The sequence below is a fragment of the Spermophilus citellus genome, assembly GCF_964194105.1.
Source record: "Spermophilus citellus genome assembly, contig: SCAFFOLD_259, whole genome shotgun sequence".
Classification (NCBI taxonomy): Eukaryota; Metazoa; Chordata; class Mammalia; order Rodentia; family Sciuridae; genus Spermophilus; species Spermophilus citellus.
The window spans coordinates 37,181-56,700 of record NW_027673096.1 but is presented as its reverse complement, the minus strand read 5'-3'; the positions used below and the strand labels follow the sequence as shown (position 1 = coordinate 56,700).

At 51.2% G+C, this 19,520-nt stretch overlaps 1 protein-coding gene across 1 annotated transcript; it reads right to left on the bottom strand.

Annotated features, from left to right (window-relative positions):
• Positions 1-7,154: 7,154 nt before the first annotated feature.
• LOC308640121 (cell surface A33 antigen-like) lies at positions 7,155-16,699 on the bottom strand (the record flags this gene model as incomplete). Its single annotated transcript, XM_081312146.1, has 5 exons — positions 16,489-16,699; positions 12,293-12,439; positions 8,418-8,546; positions 7,656-7,794; positions 7,155-7,287 (listed from the first exon to the last, which is right to left on the bottom strand). The coding sequence occupies exons 1-5, from the start codon at positions 16,577-16,579 to the stop codon at positions 7,155-7,157; spliced, it is 639 nt and encodes a 212-aa protein (XP_081168272.1). The 5' UTR covers positions 16,580-16,699.
• Between the last annotated feature and the right edge of the window lie 2,821 nt (positions 16,700-19,520).

Sequence of the window (19,520 nt, the reverse complement as noted above, 5' to 3'; positions counted from 1 at the left end):
TTTTTCACACACTGAAATCCCACATGGTCTTGGATTCATTCCTGGGCTTTCTACTCTCTCTGGGGAGTATATTTCTACACTCCTGGGTCAACACCACACTGTTTTTTTTGTCTTCATATTTTTTATTGGTGCATTATAATTTTATATAATGGTAGGATTCATTGTTACATATTTGTTACATATTTGTACCTGCACACACTGTTTTAATTGTAAAGATTTCACATTAGTTTTAACTACCTGACAATGTCCCTTTGTAATTTTTGTTTTTCTGATGTTTTTTAAAATGTGTTTTCTGGGTTCTTCCCAAATGTTTTCCCCATAAGAACTTTAATATCAACTTGTCTAATCCTCTATATTTTTCTGTGCTTACATTAAATTTATAAATTAGCAAAGGGATAGATGCTTTTTATTTATGATATTAAGTCATTCTATTTAGGATTAGTTTCTCTCTTTTTGTTTAAGTTTACGTTTGTGTTTTCTGGGACTGTTTTCAGTTTTGTTGATGTAGATTTTGCACATTTTCTGCCAAGTTTTTCTAAGTATTTAATTTTTGCTGTTGCCAATGTTTTTTTTCCTGCTGTTATTTCCTATAACTACTTATTATGTATGTAAACCTATTTGTTTCTCTACTGTGCATTTTTGATTCAGCAAAATCTAACCTTCATTCACAACTTTTGCTCTTGTCCTGAACAATCTAAGAACTTAAACTGTGATCTCTTGACTCACATCAGTCATTTTATTTTTCCAATAGTTAAGTTCCTCCTTAATATCTTCCCATTCATCAAAACTATTTGTATGACTAGCAGTTAATACTTATTTAGATATACCTACAAGTTTGCCAATATCTTTGCTTAACGTTACTCCTGAAGACTTGTTTTTATTCTTTGTTCACTTTCTTTCTGCCTAAAGTACACTTTTAGTAGGTTTTTCTAAAAGGATGTGTGTATTGTACACTCTTGTATGTGGTACACTCTCTCAGTCATTTTTGGAAAATGCCACTATCTCCCATTCACTCTTGGATGATGGTTTAGCTAGATAATATTTTCCATTGTCTTCTGCCAACTGTGGTTGATGGTGGGAAAACTTTAGTCATCTTAATTTTTTTGATTCTTATTAATTCATTTTTGTATCTTTGATGGTTTTTAAGTTGACATTTAAAAAAATATACTATTGTTTCATTACAATATTTATGGGGGTAAATTTCTCTTAGTTTTTTCTTTTCAGAATTTTATGTTTCTGTAGTTGAGGTTTTCTCTTTTAAATGCTAGAAAATTCTTGAGTATTATCTCTGAATATTAACTCTTCCCATTGTTTCTATTCCATATTCTATAACTTTTAATGTAGATATTAGACATGATAACTATATTCTCCGTGTGTCTTAACCTTTTTTTCCTATTTCTGTCTCTCTGTGTTACATTTTAAGCAGGTTACTTATACCTATTTTAAAAATTAAAATAATTTCAATGGTTCTGTCTAGTTTTCTTTGTCTTCACCCATTGGATTTTTTCACTGAATATACATTTCTTTTTGTATTTCATATTTTTTCATACTATTCTGTTTTACCATATAATTTTTATTCTCACAATTACCTTTAAAACAAGAGGGGGGGGCAGATGAGGATTTTGTGTAATCTGAAGCTATACACTTTGAAAGGCCCTTCCTTAAGTAAAAGAATATACAACAACAAATGCAAAACTAGGTATAGTAGAGAATATTTATGTGGAATAAGAAAATGAATCACAGCAAACTATAGATTCAGAAAACTAAAAATATCACAAACATGACACAAAATCCTGAAAAATCACAAAACACACACCAGAAGTAAGAATGATTTCTTTCTCTAATTTATTAGCCTTTCTGACATCCAATATCAGGACATAAATGCTGCTCATGGGGGGATGTTCCTACCATCAAGAACAATCAATACTACTTTCTTTATCCCATTGAATTTTACAAAAAGGGCACATTTTACTGTATTTCATATACAGAACTTGGCTTTCCATTATTTGTGTTTAGTGTGTTTTTATTTTCTTTTTTCATCACTTTGTTTTTCCTGTATTTTCTTTTTTTTTAAGAGAGAGTGAGAGAGGGGGAGAGAGAGAGAGAGAGAGAGAGAGAGAGAGAGAGAGAGAGAGAGAGAATTTTTAATATTTATTTTTTAGTTCTCGGCGGACACAACATCTTTGTTGGTATGTGGTGCTGAGGATCGAACCCGGGCCGCACGCATGCCAGGCGAGCGCGCTACCGCTTGAGCCACATCCCCAGCCCCTCCTGTATTTTCTAATATTCAATTTTTGTATGGTGAGAAAATAGATCACTAGAATCTTCTAACTTTTGCTACATTCAATCACTTGACTATTCACTAGCTAAAATTTCTATTAAACCATCATTTTAAAGGTAGGACTGAGGTATACTAACTAAACTATTTTCAAGGTCTACTGCAGAATCAGCATAACTTTCTTGAGCTCCGCAGTTAGAGCCACTGTTTCTGTCCACAAACTCTGCTCCCTTTTTTTGTTAAATTTTTCTTCTATATTGAGTAACTCTCTTTGAAATAAGGCATGGAAAATTGCTTTTTAGATTTTTATTATTTATGAAAATCTATTTTTATTTATAATTGATGGAAAATCTGCTTCATTTTAGAATACCAGGTTGAATACTATTTTTCCTTTAAATCTTGAGGTTATTCTGTATTTATCATCTATAATCCATCATAAAGGATAAATACTTGGGTTTTATTCTTGCTTTTTTGAAGCTGACCATGGTTTTTAATTTTAGGATATTTTCTTTGTTTTAAGCATAGCTACTTGATAAAATCTGGAGATATATTTAGCATATTTAAATTTTATTTTCTTCATTATAGCATTCAATCAAAATCGAATATTTCCAGACCTAATTTGCTTTTCAGTATATATGTGTAGGAAAATGGATAAAATATGGAAAATAATATATCTGTTTTTCAGACCAAAAACAGGCATAGCAGGTGAGTGAAACCATAAGCAATAAGTACAGACTGGTTAGATGAACTATAACTTTATTTTAAAAGTGGTTCTTAATAAGTGCAGTTTGATAAAATGCTGTTAAAACTAATGGGTAAAGGGGAAGTAAAAATAATCAAAGTATACCACTGTAAAAAATACTTGAGGTCTGGCACCTGAGAGCAGACTGTAGGGAAAACTTCATGTTATGATAGGAAAGAATCCCCCACTTTCCCTTCACCCTCTCACCCACTTAACCTCACCAGAAACCACCAAGATGCCCAGAATAAAAGGTTTCAAGTTCAATAGTCACACTCTTTCCAACTACAAAAAGCAGTTTCAATTCAACTGAACAAAGAAGCTAATGTGCAAAGTTAAGGGGATCTGAGACATCAAATAAAAAGTTAGGTTAAAGATAATTCTGGTTGTGTGTGTGTGTGTGTGTGTGTGTGTGTGTGCATGTGTGTGTTTTGTTTTGTTCCAAGGGTGTGGCTATTCCTTGGTCACCTGAACTCAGAAAAGAAACTGTTATTTTGATGAAGTGTTAGTGGGTGTCCCACATTTAAAACAGACAAATGTTAAAAAATTTTTAAAAAGCCTAATTACCAAAAAAAAAAAAAATGTTGCTACATTCTCCCTCTACATTTTGCTTTTTAAAGTATCTATTTTTTAAAAAAATATTCATTTTTAGTTTTAGGTGGACACAATATCTTTATTTTTTTTTTATTTTTACATGGTGCTGAGCATGGAACCCAGTGCTTCATGCATGCTAGGCAAGCACGCTACTACTTGAGCCATATCCCCAGCCCTAAAGTATCTTTTTTAAAATTTTGATATTTATTTTTAGTCCTGAGAAGTAGACAGCAAAACAGCTTCTGGAAGAATTTACAACCAACTGCATGAGGGTCTGGGAAGCTGAGAGGCAGAAGCCTGGCTGGGAGGAGCAGATCGGAAGTCTGACTAAGGAGCAGATTTCCCTTAGTCACTGGAGGCCAAGTATAACTAAAAAGAGACAAAAATCAATAAGTGTTTGTAAACCAGGAAATGACACAAATTATCAAGTTAGTATAAGTTATAAAAACTTCATATAATCAAGAAAATAGAGAAATCATGAACAGGATTAGAAAAATAATAGATGTAAATTTTATTTTTAGAAGCTTATTGGTGGTACATAAAAAATAAAGATGAATTTTATATTTTGATTTTAAATGTAAGGCAGAGAGATTTGCAAGTCATATAGTACTTCACAAACCTTACTTCAGTTACAAAAATATAATCAATTGATAACTTCTACTTATTTTACTCTCTATCTTCCTTGGCATTTCACCTGAGGTCACACTTGTAGAGTGTGACCAAAAACTAAGCAAATAACTAACCAAGAAGATAATCACTGAAGTTACACTCTTTCTCAGAAAACCCCAATCAATTTCAGAGCAAAGGTGTGATACAACACCTATTCATTTCCTTCTTTGGGAAAACGTCCCTTTTGCGAATCAGATAGAAGAGGAAATTGGCCAACCTCTATCAAAATATTACTAGAAATAAATACGAGTTATCTTCATTTAGAAGTAAAGTGAAATGAAATAACACCAATGTACAGTATCTTTCAGGATTACCCTTGAAAAATAAAAAATGAAAAAACTTTTCTAACGAGCAGAATACTTGGCAGCACACTTCATCCTTAATTTCACTTGGAAAAAGAAGTTACCTCAGGTAAGAAGGTACATGAGAAGGTACATAAAATAATAGGAAGAATCCAAGACTTGGTCAAAGATTTAGAAGGAACTTTTGAAGACTATAAAATTTGGGGGGTACAGTAATAAGGATGGATCTCTGAGAGAGACAATGCAGTGTAAATATCATGGGATTTCATGCTATCACATACCAAAGCACATATATCATGGACATTGTACAAGACAACAAAGTTGACAACTGGACTTGGCTTGTTGTTTTTAATCCAGCCTCTGATGCTGCACAGGATAAATGAGGACTGATTACCATAGTGGTTTCCAGTCACTGTATTTTATCTATCAAATGCTTCTTCCAAATATCTAGCCAGCTAGGAGGAGAGGTCTTGTTACAGCAATATTAAAGCAATTTCCAGACCTCCTGACTTCCCTGGAGCTGGGGGAATTTTGGAGTAGGAATGGGAAAGAAGAGAGGAGCAGGGTTGGTGTGGTTGACTGAGGAGGTGCAGAAGAACTAAGCAGAAACCAGGGCCAGGTCTTTCTGGAAACGCACCTGAGAACAGGAGAGCTCCCTACACAAACTCAGCAGCCAAGGGTGCCAAGGAGGCACCTCCCACAGGACCACACTTCCCAACAGAACCACTTCTGCAGGTGCCAGGGCCCCACCTGGAATACCCAGGGTGTGTGCTTGCCTGGCATTCACAAGGCCTGGGCTCCATCCCTAGCCTCACCCAAATCGAAACAAGTCAGAATATCCAGAGATGGGGCTAAGACCAGAGAATATTCCAGAACTTCTGCACGTGATAAGATGTCTGGTTACACTAGCAGAGGACAAGGTTTCCTTGAAGGTAACCAACCTGTCCTATTCTGATTCCATGACCAATCAGCCACTGAGGGCACGGTGGCCCCAGGTGAGATGGACCTGGGTCAGGTAGACAAAAAGAATCATCTGCTGGATGGATGTGAGCTACATATGACCTGGGGGGACATCTCTAAGCAGCCTAGGGCCGTCCTTGGGTGACGTGCACAGCCAACATTGTCATATGCCTTAATATTTGAAACCGCAAGGGAGGATTGTGTGAAAACTGACTTGAGTGCCAAACAAGGGCCAGTTGGGTGGCTTTTGACTCTTCTACAGCACCCTGAGTCTCTGAACTGTCCATGAAAACCTTGAAGTGGGAACGGGTGCCAGTCAGCCTAAGGAGACCATATTGTGGGTGATTTTGACAGTGAGAACCTACAACATCCAAATTCCACTGAGTTTCTAGACTGAGATAAGTTCACCTCCACGGCATAAAGGTGCAGCCTGCAGGTCACCTCCTCTTTGAAGAACCCAGACTGCCTCGGGCTGCTATCTGCCCCACCACGTCCTGTGGCCTCGTCCCTCCCTCAGGTAATGGTGTTGCTGGGTCACTTCCTCCACTAGAGCCTCGCTCCTACCTAAGGGTGTCCTGGGGACCAAGAGGACAGGCATACAGTAGGTGACTACAAATCACCTGCTGTCGTGCTGACATGATGGGTCCGATTTCCTGGTTCTCGTCCTCACTTGGGTCATCCAGACAAGACATCGATATTTGCTTAACAGTAAACTGCGCTTGGATGAGAACATCCATGGGGTGGCCCCAGGCAGCAGGCAGGGCAGTGGGCTGGGGGGCCGAGGCTGAGGCGTTCGAAAGCCTCCACCAGGTGCACCATGTGGGCTGGGAGGCAGAGGTGAGCTCGCCACTCCTTCTGGGAGCCACCAAGGGAGGAGCCACAGGGAGGGGGGGCCCCTGTACCATCCGTGAGCTCGTGGGTGTTCATTTTAGATCAATTCAGTTAACTGACAAGTGGGGCACACTGTCCTATCAGAGAGGACCCACAAAGGAGGCCCGCCCTTCCAAAGCAGGCTCCCAGTCACGCTGCGGGGACTCCAGGGAAGCAGGAGCTGTGAGGGCCGGGCACCCCAGGGGTTCCTACTCCAGGCCAGCTGAGGCTGGGGCAGCTGGAGGCTGAAGGCCAGCTGGCGTGTGCCCGGGAGTGAGGTGAACAAGGGAATCCTCCGCGTACTCATTTATTCTTTCACTCTTTCAGCAAAAATGCACTCAGTGCAACCCTCTGTGGGGTGCTCCTCTGGGTGCTGGGCTCCTTTGCAGGGCTGGCATGGCGTCCTTGGGCAGTTCTGAGCAGGGCTGCCCACATGCTGTGCACGCCTGCGGGAGCTCCCGCCAGCTTCAGCCGCTGGAGGCTGTGGCCTGGTCCAGGTCTGGGGGCAGACCCTGAACTAGGTGTGGCAGTGGGCAGGGGTCATTTTTCAGGGGAGTGGGTTGGCGGGTTGGTCACAGGTGGGATTCCTTCAGCCAGGCCAGCCAGGCCCCCAGAAGCAAGCGTGGGGAAGAAGTGCTCCCACCACTGCCTGGGCTGGAGGACAGAGCCGGGCCTGGGAGAAGGAGGCCAGGAAGCAGGAGGCTGCGCCCCAACCCTCCCTGCACCCAGCTGCAGCGGCCCGTCACTGTCCAGCTCGGTCAGGGGATTCGCGCCCTGAGCTCCTCTGGTCTTCGTGCCTGTAGTCGTCTTCCTCTTCCCTCCCTCTGGAAAGCTCTCTCAGTTGCTCTGATGGCTCCTGGTAAGCCGCCCGATTCCTGCAGGCCGTGATGACAGAGGGGAAGGTCCCTCACCTGGGACCCGGGAAGCTGGGCTCCTGCAGACTATGGGAAGAGCAGCCTTCACACCCGCCACCCCACCACCACTGCAAAGGGACCTGCATGGAGGGTCAGGCAGGGAGTGGGCAGGAAGGTGCCACAGACCTGACCTGCAGGCACTAGGGAGCAGAACAGGGACCCGCCCAGGCCTGGCCCCGGCCAAGCACAGACCACAGAAGCCAGCCCTGGGACTGTTGGGTGAGCTGCTACAAAATAGGGGTGCCAACATAGTAGGTTCTTCAGAGGGGGTGGACATGTCTGTGAGGAGTGGGCTGCCCAGGCCCCCCACAGCTGTGCCCAACACTCACGGCCTCGTGTCCTCCTTGTCCACCTCCTTGTCATCCTTTTCCCGGAAGCAGCAGCAGTAAATGATGATGCCGATGATGTTGATGAGGGCTGCCACCACGCCCCCAGCAATGCCCGCATACAGGGCCATGTTCATGGAGGCTGCAACAGGTCAGAGTAGCTCACTCCCCAGCCCCTGATGTGGCTGGTGCCAGGGGGCAGCAGGCAGTGCAGGGGGATGGGGCAGGTCCCTCCCAGCCTCTGGGCCTGTGGCACTGTTGGCTTCTGGCCACACCCCTCAAAAGATATAGTCTACAGGACCGTGACCAGTCAGGCCAGGGACACTCCTCAGGTTAGAGAAGGGACAGATTGGTCCCTGGTTCTGTACCTCAACACCCTGGGTCACCCAAGCTCTGAGACCTTGGGTGTTAGTCCCGCCAGCTCCTAGCTCATGCTAGAGCTAGACCTGGTGTCTAGCTGAAGAGTGTCCCACCCTAAAAAGATGGGCCTGGGCCATGGCAGCTGTCCCTGGGTACAGCCCCATGATCCCTGAGTGACTCTTGGGGCAGAGGACTGGGACCCTCCAGAATGCCAGGTGCTGAAGTCTCAGGCTCCACTTCCAAAGATCCAGTGAACTACACTGGCCCCCAGGTGAGGGCAGGCCTGGGACAGGAGGAATCTTGCCAGGTCCCCATGCTGCCCTGCCAGTGAGTGGCTCTAAGGGAGTCCCAGTTCATCTCCCAGGGCTCAGCTGAGTTGGGACCACGGCCAGCCACCTGCCCCACAGCTCTCATGGGGTCTGACAGCCACGGTGATGTTGCAGAATGCCATCCCCACGTCGTTGCTGGAGGTGCAGATGTAGTAGCCCGACATGTTTGTGGAGATGTTCTTCAGAAAGACGGTCTGGCCTGAGACTGAGGGGACAGCAGAGGGTGAGGCCGGGGCAGGCAGGGCCCGTGGACGGAGCCGCAGCAGCCGCTTGCTCTGGGCAGGGGAATCTCCACCTCCATGGCTGGAGCCCAAGCCACGGTGGCTCAGTGGCACGCGGCTTGTTAGCCCTGCGTCCTCGGCAGGCCCTGTGGCTCCCTTGGGCCTGATTCCCCACCATGGTCAGAGCTGGCCACACCTGCCCCGCAGCTCGTGGGCGGGACATGAGGTGCTGCTGGTGAATGTGGCCTGGTGTGTCCTGAGGGCTCCAGGGAAGCACAGGAGCAGGGCTCGGAGGGTGCTTCACGGCTGGAAGGCTGCTCACCACCCGAGACCTAGCTCGGAAGGCCAGGCTGAGCACAGGTGTCTGCCCCAAGGGTGTGCGCTTGCGCTGGGGGGAGTGGGGTGTGGGTATGGGTGTGTGGGGGTGGGGGTGGGGTGTGGGGGTGTGGGGGTGGGGTGTGGGGGTGAGGTGAGGGTGTGGGGGTGTGGAGTGTGGGGGTGTGTAGAGGTGTGAGGTGAGGGTGTGGGGGTGTGGGGGTACGGGTGTGGGGTGTGGGGTGTGGGTGTGGGGTGTGGGTGTGGGGTGTTGGCTGGGGAGGAGGCAGGCTCTGGCTAGGCTCTCTTACCCCCATGGCTCCAGGGAGCCAGCCTCTCTGAGCCTCAGCTGGGAAGTGGAGTGAAGACACCTGAGTGAGGGAGCAGCGACAGCCTCAGGAGGAGCTGGAGACCCAGCCTCCTTGTTGACTGCAGAGCCAGCCTCCACACCTGCTTCCACCGGGTGGTCACATGCCCTCCTGGGCCCTCGTCCTGCCCTCGCTGTTCCAGAGCTGCCCCTAACCTTCAGCAACAAGTCCAGCTCCTCTCCTGGTGACAGGTTATAGGCCTGGCCTGTCCACCACCTGGCTTCATCTCCTGCCCCTTCCCCAGGGGGAAGCCCTGCCTGGCAGCCTCTGGTCTCTCCTCAGCAGCCTTTCCTGTCTGGATGTGCCACACAGTGCACAGAACCCTCCACGTGCTCAGCCCTCCAACAGTTTTGTGCGGTGGGTGGAACAAGGGCGCCCATCTCCAGGTCCTAGACACAAAAGTCCTGTTCAGGTCTCGAACTCCCTGGAGAACACCACAACTGTCCTTCAAAGTTCACACTATGAAAGCCACGCATGCCCATTATGAGGATGTGCAAGGGACCCAAAGCTGTCCCTCCAGCTGGTTTAACCTGGAGTCTACAAGCTGACCACAGCTAAGGAGGGCCCTTGTCCTTTGGCCTATTCTGTCCACAGAGGAGAAAACACAGAACAAAATCCCAATGGCACTGTTGGAGCCAAGAGCGAGAGGTTTCATGTGTTCTGAAGGGTTGGAGGAAGCCTTGCAGGAGTGGGCGCCACCAGGCCCCATACCTCACCACATGGCCTAGGGCTGCTTTCCTCCAATCTTTTCACAAATGCAGTACTTTCTTCTAATTCCTCCCTGCACACTGGGGCACTGACCCCTGGATTCTCTCAGAGGCTGCTCTTTCTGCCCTGGAATCCCAACTGCGTGTTCCAGAATAACACTTCTGGTCCTGGCAAGGGGGTCCATGAGCAAAGCGAGCTTAGGTGTCTCTGGGCAGGCGTTAATGAGCTCCCTAAGGCACAGCTCTCCACGTCCCCGGGTGCTAGCGAGCCCTGGGAATCTCTGATAAGGGTTTATGGCACCAGTGGTCCCATTTACTCAGTGCACTGGATCTTGTTAAGAGGGGAACACGCTGTGGGGAGAAACACTGTGGGAAGTGCTCCCAGACCCTGGGTAAGCTTAGACCTGAAGCTTGACAAGGTGACACTCCGTCTAAGGCCAGGTGCACACAGCGCCCTGCAGACGGTACCTGGCGGGTGGGGCAGCGTGGGGCACAGCTGCTCTGCAGTGAGCCGGGCACAACCACTCTGTGGGTCTGCCTTTGTGAAGGAGCTGGGGCTCCAAAGCTGCCTTGTAAAGGGACTGATCAGTTCTGACATCCAGGGAAACTGCCGTTTTTGCTGCAGTGGTGACACCTTGTGGCTAAGGGGTACACAAAGGGGACAGCCATTGCCTCCCACCTTCACTTGGTTGGTGCTGTGAGAAGTTCCCCTCCCGGAAGCCCTGGTCCCCCCAGACACCAGTGTGGGGTTATCAAGGCCTGACTTTTCTGCCCATCCCCTGCCTCTATGGCTTGTCCATGAGCTCTGGCTGCCACCGCTCACCCTGGGGGCTCAGGATCCTCCTGACCCACCCCTGCCCTTTACCACCTCCTTCCCTAAAGTATTCCAGCCTCCTTCCCTGATACTCAATCCTCTTCCTTCCCGGATGTGGAACTCAGCTGACCGGCATGGGCTACAAAGTGTGCTCAGAGGTCTCCCCTGGGTGAGCTCCTCCAGCCCTGCCCACAGCCTCCCAGGAAGGTGACTAGGCTCCTCCTGGTTTTGTCATTTCTCAGATAAGGATAGCAAGGGCAGAGAGGCTGCAAGAGACTCGCAGCTACAAGAGGAGAAATCCTGGCTTCCTGGTTGCAGATCCCTGTTCCTTTCTCTGCTAGTTTGTTTCCACTGAGCACCAAGTCAGAAGGGACCGATCTCTGATGTTGGACATTCTGTGCGAATGCAGGAGGTCGGAGGGGCCATGCCAACATGGTGGGCTGCAGTGTTTTAAAATTCAGAAGAGGTTTCGGACTGACACACAGAGGAAGAAGATGGGGACAGGTTCCGGGCCCGTGGCAGGTGGGGTGGGACAGCCTCTCCTCTGGACCTCAACATCTGGCACTGGTGCGGCCATTCACAGCCCTGCCTGTCCCACAAGGTCCCCATTCTGACTGAGGCAGGACAAAGCTGCTCCCTCCAACCTCCTGCCTTGCTCCTAGACCCCCCAGGGATCACCTGAGAACTAAGCTTTGGCTCCTGGTCACAGAGAGGTCTCTCCCAGGAGAGGCAGAAGGGCTGGGACCCGGTGCCCTGTGAGGCTTCCAGAAGGTGCTGAGGCCCACGGCAGAGGCCTGCCTCCCTGAGGGACCCTTCAGGCCCTGTCATCCCTGTCTTCAGGAGGGTGCAGCACTGGGTGAGCAGCGGGCCGGCACCAGGCAAAGGCAGTATAATATTTGTAGAACTCTTTTTCCCTCCTAGCTTCTCTCTGGACTTAAAGGTCAAATACCAGCTGCCCAGCACAGAGCTGGTCTCTTGGCAACAGTAGCAAACCTCCCGCCTCCTTCCTTGTGGCCCACGTGGTGAAACTGGGGGCAGGGCCATAAACAGGTGGTGAGTTTGCAGAGGAGGGGGTGGTGAGCTTGGGTGGACTGGGATGGGATACAGATAGGAGGTGGGACTAGGACATTCCCCTCTTGGGTGGAGCCACAAGCTTAGACTCAGGGCCTCAAATGTACACTTTAGGTCATAATTAAAATCCCACCAGTGCCTCTGCGCAGAGTGGCCATCAGTTTGTGCTTTCACAGGAGAAGAATAGGATGGGGAACGAGGAAACTGAGACAGCACTTATCACATGCTTCTGCTGAGTGCTTCTGCTGAGTGCTTCTGCTGAGTGCTTCTGCTGAGTACTTCCCGTGAATCATTTTCATTTCTCACAAATACCTGCCAGGTAGGCCTTATGAGATACCAGTGCTTGAATGGAAGGCCCCAGAATCACAAGCGCCCAGTGGAGGAGCAGCCCTCCAGGGCATCTGACTGGTCAGCCCTGCCTCCCGGCCGCTCTTGCCTCCCCCACTGTCCCTCACCTGGCGGGACCAGTGGCTGCTCCTGGTTCTGGGTGCTGTAGCTCTTCCAGCTGTACTGCGGGGCCGGGGAGCCCTCTGCTGACTGGCAGGTCAGCTGGATGTTGTTCCCAATCACTGTCTCTCCCTCAATGCTGCAGGAGGGTGGCACTTGGAGGGTGGCACTGGGAAGGAGAAGGAGCACGTTGGATGGGGTGGGCCGCCACCTGCCTCCTCAAGACCGTGTTCATTCCCAGGCCGAGGAATCTGTGCTCGGTGGTGAGATGGGACGCTGGGAGATCACTTCACTTCAAAGTATGGGCTCCCGCTGTTGCCCGCCGAGAGGCAGCACGGACGTGGCCAGCATGGTGTCCGGCAGGGGCACCCCAGCTCGGATCCTGTGCTCTCTACTTCAGAGTCATGGGATTTTGAAGGCAGTCCAATGTGGCCATCATAAAGATGGGGAACTGAGGCCCAGAGGGGTCACCTCTCATGGGTGCTGGCAAGCTGGGATATCCCCCAGTTCTCCTGACTGCAGACCCAGCACCCACTGCACACCCCTTGCCACGTTGGGGAAATCCCACTCCCTCAGGTCCCCCACCTTCCCATCTGCAAAATTAGGGACATCACACCTCTCCGTAGAGGGCCAGAGGCGATGCTTTTACATCTGTGGACTGCGTTACTGTGATTGCTTTTTAAATAATGCTTTAGACCTGTGGAAACAGGCAGTGGCCTGGACCTGGTATTGGCCACCCCTCGGTCAAAGGCTCTCAAGAGCCCTTCAGCTCTGATCTCTCAGTGACGTTCTCTGGTTTTGCTTTGGCCCCTTCCCGCATTGTGCTCAGAAAACACATAACTGCCCTGGCTGGATGATAGGAGGGACCCTGGGCAGCCCCAGAGGTGTCCACTGAGACCAAAGGGACACAGGGGCAGGGATAAGAAAGGGGAGCCCCAGCAAAGAGGTTTCAAACCCAGAGGCCACCAACAACCCACATCCTCAGCTACCCACAGCCTCCCTGGGGCCTGGAGCCTTTCCCCCAGCGGCCTTCACAGGCCACGGTGTAGGGTGCGTCAGCAGGCCTGCCTTAAAGTGCTGGACACTGCACCAGGAAACCCCGGGGGCAAAGGACAAGCAGTCTCACTGCCTCCAGGCAGACAGCCAGGCCCACTCACACACGGCTGGGACATGAAGGAGAGTGGGGGTACAGGAGGCCAACAGTGGAGGTGGGTGGGCCAGAGGAGAGGCGGGGCACTCCAGGCCAGGCCGACAGAAGGCTCTGTATGCGAAGGCTGGAGCTTGCTGGAGGCCTCCGGCAGCGGCCTGAGGGTGGGGGAGAGCACATCCACACGCCCCCTGGGATGGCTTGCTTGCCATTGAACAGTGCCACCACTTCTGCCATCCATGTGCACAGTCACTGAGCATTGATTGTCATCCCAATCTGGGCCCCACCCGGAAGTTATGGGGAACAGCTGTCCAGGACACACCTTCCTGCCCTGGCTAGCAGCTGCAGTGCTCTCTGAAAACAGGTGTGTTGCTGGGTGTGTCCCACATCCCTAGCCGCCAGGGAGCCAGCCAGGCGTGAGGAGGAGGGATAACACATCAGACGCACTTGCTCATTGCTGCTCCCAGGAGGACAGTCCCTAAACCTAAGGGGCAGAGGGATCCCATCCAGTCCTCCTATATCCCGGCCCAGTTCCCCAGGATTGCAGCAGCATGAACCCAGGGAGGCTGCCACCCGAAGACCATGAAACAGCTGCCTTCTTGCCCACTTTGGGGATGAGAGGTTCCTGGGGGACAAGAGGAAGTGACATTTCCAAGGAACCAGGACAGGCCTGCTGCTTCTCTCTTGAGCTCCAGGGGGGTGCAGAACAGGGCTCTCTGGTGCCCGACCTTTCCCTCTTGTTCCCAGGCAGCCTTCACCAGGAGGCACGGCCCTCAGGCCACAGGGGAGCCGGCAGGAGCACCAACACCTGGAGGAGCCCCAGCTGGCCAGAGTCCCACCAAGTCCCACCAAGTGTGGGGATGCACCTAGAGCCCTGCTAGGCCAGGTAGCTCCGTGAACCGCGACAAAGGGGAAGGGGAGTAACCAAGGGATGATGATGATGATGATTCTGGAGCATTTGAAGACCAGCGTGATGGAGAAAGCCTGGAAATCACATCCTGAATTTCTCAGGAGCCCAGTTTGAGATGATGGCAAGAAGGCAGCAGCCAGCCCCAGGAGGTGAGCTTTCCACAACGCCCTGGCCTCTGCAGGCCGCCCCTGCCCTCATTGGGCTCCCACCAGAGGCAGGGCGACCTCCACTGAGCAACATGCACGCCGGTTCTGCCTCCCGGGCCATCTTGAGCATCCCTGGGAGGCGGGACGCCTCACCCCCGCTGCAGACGCCAGGGGGCGCCAGAGGCCGCGCGGGCGCTGCGCACCTGCTCCAAGATCCAGGGACCCACAGCAGGCCACCGGGCAGCCGGCAGTCTCCACCAACCAACCGCCCTGCGGAAGAAATCTTCCAAGAATTGTTCGTAGCAGGTCGGACAAAGTGATCTCTTTCTTTTTAAAAGCAAAACATTGATTTCACTGAGTGATGTGTTTCAGATGGAACTGTGTCCTTCACCCTCAGGCTGGCTCCTGACACGGAGTGAAAGGACCTGGAGCTGTTTAAACTAACCCCAGCATACCTATGTCTCCGTGTGTGCGCGCACTGGGGTTATATGACAGCATTGTCCCTGTGGGGAAATGGCAACCGCCTTGATGTGCACCATAGGAAACGGTTGAATGATCATAGTCCATCCAGGTGGCAGAGTTTACGCCGTGACTGGGTGGGTCTATCTGTGTTGATCAGGAGAAATGTGCATGAAGAATAAAGAAGAATCAAGTTGCTCCTGCTTTGGAGCCTGAGGGAGCAGGAGGACCTGCTGGCCTGGCCCGGGCGGCCCACAGAGGAGGGTGGAGTGGTCTTTGCGGTTATCTACGCAGCACTAGCTTGTGTGGCTGTGCAGTCTGGATCCCTGAAATGCTTTCAGTCAAGCATCCCCTTATGCAGTTAGAAATAAAACACTGCCAGGTGCTGTGAAGGGGAAAGAAACAGAAAAGTGACCTTTTAAACAGAAAAAGGTTTGACGAGTCGCTGCCTGCTGGGGTAGGGCTGTTCCTCACAGTGGGCCTACATGGCGCCCACTGAGGTTTTTCTTTTCTTTTCTTTTTTTAAGAGAGAGTGAGAGAGGAGAGAGAGAGAGAGAGAGAGAGAGAGAGAGAGAGAGAATTTTTAATATTTATTTTTTAGTTCTCGGCGGACACAACATCTTTGTTGGTATGTGGTGCTGAGGATCGAACCCGGGCCACACGCATGCCAGGCGAGCACGCTACAGCTTGAGCCACATCCCCAGCCCCCACTGAGGTTTTTCCAATACTCGCTTTGAGAAGTTGCTTTCTTCCTCTCTGTCTCATCTGAAAACCGAGGATACTGAAGTAGATGATCTTTTGGGCTCTTCCAAAACCATACGTTCCAATAAGTCACTTGTCTCAGAACATCTTCAAAAGTAGCGGAGGGGCTGAAGCTGGGGCTCAGTGGCAGAGCGCTTGCCTAGCGTGTGTGAGGCCCTGGGTTCCATCCCCAGAACCACAGAAAACAAACAAAACCCAAAGGTAGCGGAGCCTGACAGTGGTGTCTGCCGGGCGGGTGTGGGAGGGTGGTGTGGGATCTTCCTCTGGGAGCTGCACTAGGACAGGGAGAGGTGCACTACCTCAGTCACCACGTGGCCCTGAGAGTCCCATATTGAGGCACAACAGGATTGGGGGCTTCTCTTTTTCTTCTCTTTCATGAGTTTGTCATGGAAAGGGAGGAGTTGGTGTGGGGAGAAGAGCTCCGGGTGGGAAGGCCACTCCAGACCCTCCTTCTCTGACCTCTGGAACAGTCTGCCATTTGTGGAGAACTCAGGCAGTCCTCATTTCAAAGGGGGAGCAGTGGGCCCTGCCCTGGGACAGAGTGGCAAGCCACTGCTGCCTGTCGTCTCACCTGGGGAACCTACCACGGTACCAAATACCCTGCATTATCACCAAGTACCTTGCCTCATCACTGGGCAACTTGCTTACCTTACCACGGGTAAGTTACCACCAACTACCTTGCCACCAAATACCCTGCCTTATCACCAAGTACCTTGCCACCAGGTGCTTTTACTGGCCCCAGCCTCTTCCCACCACCCAAGAGAGAGACGCAGCACTCACCCAGGACCAGCAGGCGGACACGTGACTTGGAGGTGCCCACCATGTCTGACAGCAGCGAGACGGAGCACTCGTAGGTGCCGTTGTCATCCATGGTCAGCTGGTCGATGGTGATGGAGGCGTCCGGCTACCCAACATTGCTTGATATGTTGACGCGATTCTCATAAAGCTCGCCGAAGATGTAGCTTTGGGTCTTAAATGTCCAGATGACCACTCTTTCCTGAGAGGAATAAGAAATGACACCTGGTCCTCTCCCCCAAGGCCCTGACCTGGGCCTGTCCTTGGTGGCCCTGATTGGCTCCCCCGAGACCCCAGAGGCACAGACACACAGGCCCCTCAGACCAGAGCCAGCGCAGGTGCCCATTGGTGGTGCCTTCAGCTCCTGTCCCTCTGGGAGGTCTAGGATTCACCTTAAGTGGAAGGAATGGAACCCTGGGAAAGGGGAGGGCAGTTCAGCCCCCGGGGCACTCGTGGGGCAGCGGGCTTTCTGGGATCCCTCGGGCCTCTCTGGCTGATCACCCGCCTCTTGTCTCCTCCCCTTCAGTCAGACGGCCCGTACTTACTGAGCAACCACCCAGGGCTTCCAACTCACTTTCTTTTCTGTTTTCTTTTACTTCATTTTTATTTTTTTGATACTGAGGATTGAACCCAGGGGCACTCAACCCCTGAGCCACATCCCCAGCCCTTGTTATTTAGAGACAGGGTCTCACTGCGTTGCTTAGGGCCTTCCTAAGTGGCTGAGGCTGGCTTTGAACTCGGGACTCCTGCCTCACCACTGAGCTGCTGGGAGGACAGCGTGCAGCACAGGCCCAGCCCCCTGTATTTTCTTGACTCCTGGCTTTGGAAGTCATTTAGGTGCTGATAACTGATTGTTGGCCTAACAGCACATGGCGGAGCTGGACCCGGACATTCCAGCCAGGCTGCTTGTCTTCTAACCCCAGTTCTGCCACTCACTGCTCGGGTGACCTTGAGCATGTGCTTGACCTCTCTGTGACCCCATTTCCTCTTGTGCCTGCCTCAGGGAGCTGCAGTGAAGGCACAGCAGGTAGCTCAGGCAAGGCGCAGGGGTTTTGACCGCTTGGCCTCGGCCTTGCTGAGCCTCTGCTTGGCTCCTGCTTGGCTCCTGCTTGGCTCCTGGCACTCGGGGGTGGGTAACTCGGGGGCTCTTCCCCACAAGTGATGGGCTTGCGGGCAGCCACACTAGGCAACCTCTAAGGCCAGCGCTGGGACTGCCTAAGACAGGCATCACTTCTAGGCGTGGAGCTCGGGGGCCTTCTAAGAGAGGTGCTAGGAATCCTGAAAAATAACAGAGAACTAGCCAGTGGAGGGCTGGGGCTGGCTGTGCCGGGAGGAGCCAGTGGACGTCCGGGCAAACGGACCAGTAGGTGGTCAGTGTGAAGGAGTTGGAGGGAGGATGGCAGGGAGGGGGCGGGGGAGGCCAGTGGCGGCTGCTCCTTGGGCAGTGCCCGCCCCGCGTTGGCTGCGTCCCGGCAGTTGGCGTGTGTCAGCTCACACCTCACGCGGTGGATCTTAGGGTTCCAGCTGCATCCCGTGAGGCAGAGCGCACCCCGAGCTCAGGCCTCTTCCGAGGCCGCGTGGCCCAGGAAGCGGCAGAGCTGGGTTCCAGCTGGGCACCTGGCTCTGGACCTGAGCTCTGGAGCCCATGCCAAGGCAGCCCTGGGGGACGCCTGCGTGGGGCTGAAGAGCTTGCATCTTACCTTGAAGGCACTAGAGTCTCAGATTTTAGGAAGTGGGGTACAGAATGAATTGGAAGGGGAAAGGGGATCCACCAAGAACACAGTCCCACAACTCAGGTGGAAGGTGCTGGCCCCAGACCAGGTCGTGGTGGTACACTCAGGTGGCGGGGTGGAGCAGGGAAGAGGCAGGCCCCAGGGTTGGAGAGGGTTTAGAATCAGGGCGGGGCAGCCCTCCAGGGTCGGTGTCCTTTCCCAAAGAGGAAACAGGAGGAAGGGGGTGCTGTAAGAAGAACTGCTGGCTCCGTTTCCACAGGGGCTGCCTGGCGTGTCCGAGGATGACCTGGAAGAGCAGGCCAGCAGCAGCCCGGGGCGGCGAGCACAGCTGGCTGAGGGTTTGGGGGCAGTGACAGGCAGGTGTTCTCCGACTCGCAGGCTAGATAAAGCCACCCAGTGAAGGAGTAGAGAAATGGCAAGCCTGGTGGTGTCACTCAAAGGGACCAGGGGGGCTTGGAGAGAGCCAGGGCGAGACCACCCGGGTGCTGGGGGGCCTCTGGGTCCCAAAGGCTAATAGTGAAAACACGGGTGAGCTCAGTTGACTGTGGGGGTGAAAGCAAGCCAGGGGGGCAGAGGAGCACGTGCAGACAGTGCCACGGTACCGGGGGACCAGGGTGTGGAGCCGTGTAGCTAGAACAGGGGTGAGGTGGGAACAGGTTTTCAATGGGGAGGGCCCCATCAAATGACCTGGCCTTAGAGTGAGGAGTATTCGAATCAAAGAGAGGACTGACTCTACAGGAACCATTGGGTCATGCGAGACTGGCCAATGGAGAGATCTGAGGACAGGTGACTTCGAAAATGAAGATGATGTACTCCAGCCGTCCTTCACCTGACACACCTGCTCCTGCCTGCCCCCCCCCCCCCGCAGGTGCAGTTGATTCTGCGGATGGTATCAGAGAGATTTTTGTCTGTCTTTGTCATCTTTCCCTTTGGTTTTAGATTCTTTTTCATGGCTTTCTGTCCCCAAATCTCCAAAGGCCTTTGCCACCTTTTTTTCTTTCCTTGACTGATGGTACTTTGGGCTCTTTCTTTTTAGAGTGTTTTATTTCCCTAAACTACTAACTCATGGTGACTTAAACGTGGAAAAAAACCACAAACTTTTACATTATTTGCTAGCAATCAAATTCAAAGATGAACAGACACCTTACACAACACCTGTCTGTCACATGTTGGATCTAAAAGCACTATTACCATTTCTGACAACTCATTCCAACTGGTAAAATGGTGCTGGTCAATCAATGATTTATTAGAATTTCTGAAATATAATAGAGAATATTAAATTAC